The sequence below is a fragment of the Setaria italica genome, chromosome IX (assembly GCF_000263155.2).
Source record: "Setaria italica strain Yugu1 chromosome IX, Setaria_italica_v2.0, whole genome shotgun sequence".
NCBI classification, from domain to species: Eukaryota; Viridiplantae; Streptophyta; class Magnoliopsida; order Poales; family Poaceae; genus Setaria; species Setaria italica.
The window spans coordinates 1,613,251-1,618,205 of NC_028458.1; the positions used below are offsets into that span (position 1 = coordinate 1,613,251).

The 4,955-nt window shown below is 49.9% G+C and overlaps 1 protein-coding gene across 1 annotated transcript; it reads right to left on the bottom strand.

Annotated features, from left to right (window-relative positions):
- Positions 1 to 703: 703 nt before the first annotated feature.
- Positions 704 to 2,402, bottom strand: LOC101785893 (DIMBOA UDP-glucosyltransferase BX8). Its single transcript, XM_004981161.3, has 2 exons — positions 1,742 to 2,402; positions 704 to 1,653 (listed from the first exon to the last, which is right to left on the bottom strand). Exons 1-2 carry the CDS (start codon positions 2,274 to 2,276, stop codon positions 779 to 781), a joined length of 1,410 nt encoding a protein of 469 aa, XP_004981218.1. The 5' UTR covers positions 2,277 to 2,402; the 3' UTR covers positions 704 to 778.
- Positions 2,403 to 4,955: the final 2,553 nt, after the last annotated feature.

The following is a 4,955-nucleotide window of genomic DNA, read 5'->3' on the forward strand; positions in this document are numbered from 1 at the left end:
TAGCAAACTATGTATCTATAAAAGTCAAAACGACTTGCAATTTGGAATGGTGGGAGTATTTTAGTTTTAGATGACTGTGTGCTGATGAACTTGTCATTCATCCGACGGTCGAGTTATACTCGTTGCGCAACATAATTTGAAGAAATTAAATCATATTTTTTTTTCAAAAATTCGAATAGAGGTGACTTCTATACTAAAATTTCAGTTTTCGAATGGGATGATTGTTTTTAAATTTTGTGACTGATGGTCTTAAATTTCTTGCGTTTCGTGACATTTGAATGCCGAAATCCATGATTCGGAACAAATAAAATCTGACTGACACACTGACAACGTACCAAGCTTGGGTGTTTGGATACTTATGTGCTAAACTTTAGCAGTGTCACATCGGATGTTCGGTTGCTGATTAGGAGGACTAAATATGAGCTAATTATAAAACTAATTGCAGAATCCCTAGGCTAATTCGCGAGACGAATCTATTAAACCTAATTAATTCATCATTAGCAAATGGTTACTGTAGCACCATATTGTCAAATCATGGACTAATTAGACTTAATAGATTCGTCTCGCGAATTAGACTCCATCTGTGCAATTAGTTTTGTAATTAACCTATGTCTAATACTTCTAATTAGTATCCAAACGTCCAATATGACAGGTGTTAAACTTTAGCGGGTCGTATCCAAACACCCACTAAATTTCAAGCAAATTTCACACTGAACTCTGAGACAGTGTATACTATTTATGTCAAGTGAAAACTTTTAAGCTTCGAGCAGAGTTCAGACTACAGAGACATCATATGCGTGACAAGCTTATCAATGGCAAGGCACGACGACCCGCCCTTGCCGGTGCACTCCGCTGACGCCTTCTTCAGCTCGCCGGCCCTCGTCCTCATCCCGGCACCGTCGCTCTCAGTCATGAGCCGCCGGATTGCTGCCTCCACGCTTCCCCTCTCGAGCTCGCCGGACACCTCGAAGCCCACCTCCCACACGTGCTCCACGTACCTCGCGTTCCCCATCTGGTCGCCGAAGTAGGGGCGGCACAGCATCGGCACCCCCTCGCAGATGCTCTCCGTCGTCGAGTTCCAGCCGTTGTGCGTCCAGAACCCGCCCACGGCGCGGTGGCGCAGCACCTCCTCCTGCGGCGCCCACCCCACCACCATGCCGCGCCCGCGCGTCGCGGCCTCAAACCTCTCCGGCAAATGGTTCTCCGCGCAGCCGCCGACAAGGCCCGGCCGGACCACCCAGAGGAACGGCACGCCGCTGCCGGCGATGCCCCATGCTGTCTCCTCCAGGTCCCGCAAACTCATAGAGGCCAGGCTGCCAAAGCTCACGTACAGCACCGACTCCGGCGGCCACGCGTCTAGCCACTCCAGGCAGCTCCGGTCCTGGCACAGCAGGCTGCTGTCGCCGGCGGGGGAGAACTTGTGGAGCGGTCCGATGTCGAACACCGGCACGGCGAGGTCCTGCTGGAGGCCCTCCAGCTCGCGGCGCTCGAGCGCGTCGAACGTGTTGAGTATGAGGCCCGACGAGGCCTTCACCGCCGCCACGGCGCGCGCCATCATCTCGCACAGCACCTCGTGGCCGTCCTTGCCGATGTGCATCAGGTCGCGCACTCGGTACGGTGGCAGCTCCACCACCGGCGTGTCGAGCTGTGAATCTGCAGGGACGAAACACGAGCACGTTGATCCATGGGCATGAACTTGGTAGGCTACTATACGAACAAGTACTTGAAGAGGAGGGCGTGCCTTGCACGGGGAGGTAGCCTTTCTCGCATAGCATCGGGTAGGCGGCGAAGCACGCGAATGAGACCGCGCTGCCGGTGCGCAGCGCCAGCGTGGGTACGCCGAGGCAATTGGCCGCCTGGAAAATCGGCAGCAGGTGCGCGTCGGCGACGAGGCACGTGACGGCGTCCCTGGAGTACTCCTCCAGGACGGCGGCGAGGCGGTCCCGGAAGGCGGCCTCGCATGCGCCGCCGATCGAGACGATATGCGCCACGACGTCCTCGATGGCGACGGGCGCGGGGCCGGACATGCCGTCGGGTACGGGGACGAAGCGGTAGTGCGGGTGGCGCGCCGGGTCCGGGGCGTTGAAGTGGGTGTGGAAGACGGTGATGTCGAAGCCGCGCGCGTGGAGGATGCCGGCGAGCCGGAACATGGGGTTGATGTGGCCCTGGTACGGGAGCGGGAACAGGAGCACGTGCCGGCGAAGATGGCGTCCGCCGTGGACGGCGGCTTCACCGTTGCTCTCCGCGGCCATGGCTGGCGCCGGCGGTGGCGTCATGGTTCCTGTCCTCTGTGGAGTTGTGCGTGCTCGGTTCTCGGTTAGAGTACATTTTCTGTCCGGGGATTCTTCTGGCGGCCATGTGGTGAGCAGGCCATGTGATTCCGGGGATTCTTCTGGCGGTCATGTGATCCAGGGATCCGGGCATTTATTATTTTACACATTCTTTCATGGGGATATCTTTACGCACTACTCCCAAAAGACATTTTGAAAGTGCTTGGTGACGTATATAGTACGTCAATTGAAATACAGTACTCCTTTTCCAGAACAATACTTTCGAGATATTCCTTTTCTTAGTAAAATACAAATCAAAATGTACATGTGACAACATGACTTATCTCAACCGTTGATTTCTTTCGGTCTAACAATTGCCTTACTATCTAGCTATGTACTTCTTAAAATCCATGATTCATCTCACCATTGATTCAAAAATGAATGGTTTGGATAGCTCCCGTGATCACATGTATACGTGAAAAATCCAGGTATTCGATGGTCAGAAAAGGAATGCATGACACTACCAAATTTTTCGTTGGAAAAGAGTAGATGGGAAAGAAAGATGATGATGGATAAGAGAGATAAATAAGTGAATAATTAGTTGTTTGAGTTATGGATATTTATGATGCATTTCTGGAGTAATGTCAATATGATAATGATATGAATGGAAACCACTTGTTGGTTTTTACGTGGTGTGGTGTCGTGCCTGGCCTGGAACCTTGGTGGTGTGAAATCAGTGGACCTTGATTTGAAATTTGAGGATATCTTGGTCCCCGCCTGACTTCGTTCGCATCTCTGTGCCTCTTCCCGCTTAGATTTGACTTGCTCTCCCATCGGCCACATGATCGTCGTCAGGCGCACGATTTTTTATTCTTGTTTTGTCCTGGAACGGGGCATGTTCGATCGGCCCACGGATCGGCACGTGTCAAGCCATGGTCCGTCAAAGGGCGGGGAGAGTAAGATTTACATGGGCCGTTTGTTGGCCCAGGCCCAACTTCTGCTTTCCTTTTCCCTTGGCCTCGTCAGAGTTGTTGAGAGCCGAGAATCCCCCATTCCGCAGGCGAGGGTTTTGCTGCTCCGAGTCGAGGAAGAGTAGCGGCGCGATGGCGGTGGGCGACCTGGCGTTCAAGGCGCTGACGGCGGGGCTCGGCGTCGCCACGCTCTACCTCGCCGCCACCTTCTCCGTCAACGTCTACCGCGGCCTCTCATGGCACTCCGAGCAATCCGTAAGCGAAACCCCATCCCGCCGCCCTCTCCCCAACCCCGCCCCTTCGCTGGGCTTTGGCGGGCCTCGATTTCGGATCTCTCCACTCCTCTCCGGCCGATTCGATGCCTGCTTGTGCCGAATTCGACCAGGCTCTTGCAATTAGCGACGATGCGTGGCGGCGTGAGTGCTGTCCCGGTTATTGTTTGTTGCCTCGCTTGGTTTGTTCCGTGGCTGGCTAGATCGACGCTGCTGTTGCGATTTCGTCTTCTGAGCGGATGCGAAGAGACCGTCTTCCCGGGCGTCGGGTCAGTTTTGCAAGCGTTTACATGATATTTCGGTGATCCCATTACGCATGCATGTTTGCTAGTTTGTTAGAAACTTATTCCATTTCTCAAATTAGTTTACTTAGTATATTCTGTTTTTGGGTATGAACTTTACGTGCCGTTGAATTTTTGGTGCAAAGCGAACTACGGTGGTGAAGCTACTTGTGTTAAATATCTTTGTGGTTTAGAATAGGATGTTTTGTATGCTCTAGTGTAAATAACAAGGTCATTACTTCTGGATTCTCATGGTAATGTCAAAATCATGTCTGCGTTGATTAGTGACCAAGTTTCTGCCTATTATGAAGAATTTGGCCATGCTCTTTCAAATTAGCAATGATGGGTGGCTATGTGAGTGCGGTCACGTGATTCTTGTTATCAATCAATGGGTGGTAAGTAACTGTATTCCTGTGCTTTGCAAGCGTTAACATGATAATTCGGTGATCCTGTTGGGCGTATGTATATATTTGCTACCTGTTTCGTGTAGGAGGAGTCGTTGTTAGAACCTATCTAGGTACCAAGATTAGGTGTCATCAAGTGTTTGCTGCAAAGTACAATGATGTTATTCTTCATCATGTGAAAACCAACGTTCGGACCATCCTCAATCCTCATCGCACCTGGAATGTGGATAGCATGCCTGATTTTAGGCTACAACTTATTTGGAATATATATTTTTGGTTCATTGCGAACTTGATGCACTTTTTAATTGAAGTGATCGTAAAATTTTGGGGATCATATGCTTTCATTTCTCTGGAGCTTAGAAAAGGAATTCTCCATATAAGATTTGCAGTCCCTGTTTAGTGGTATTAGTATAGGTAAACCTCAGTGTGATTGATCAGTTATGGAATGCAGAAGTCATGTTATATGCTGGGTGTGGTTTCAGCTTGGTAACAAAGAAATTGTTGCTCTTGATAAATGTAAACACCTGGTAACATTTCCTGTTCTGATATTGGTTACATGGGGATATCGAGCTCTCTATTTAACTATTTAAGTCCAGTATAGCATTCAAACAAGTTATTGGGTAATGGCAAATACTTGCCTTGCTGTTTGCTAAACCCATGGGTGCTAGATTAACATTATGCATTTATATAAGAGTGTGGAATCTGAGTAATCATTTTGGGTTACCTTAGTTAAGGCTTGTATTCTCTAAATCTATAC

What these genes read in the sequence shown, in the direction of transcription:
- LOC101785893 (XM_004981161.3), bottom strand. Translation starts at nt 2,276, where the DNA reads ATGACGCCACCGCCGGCGCCAGCCATGGCCGCGGAGAGCAACGGTGAA. An exon ending in AGGCTACCTCCCCGTGCAAG is followed by an intron (nt 1,654 to 1,741) that starts GCACGCCCTCCT and finishes TCGTCCCTGCAG; the next exon opens with ATTCACAGCTCGACACGCCG.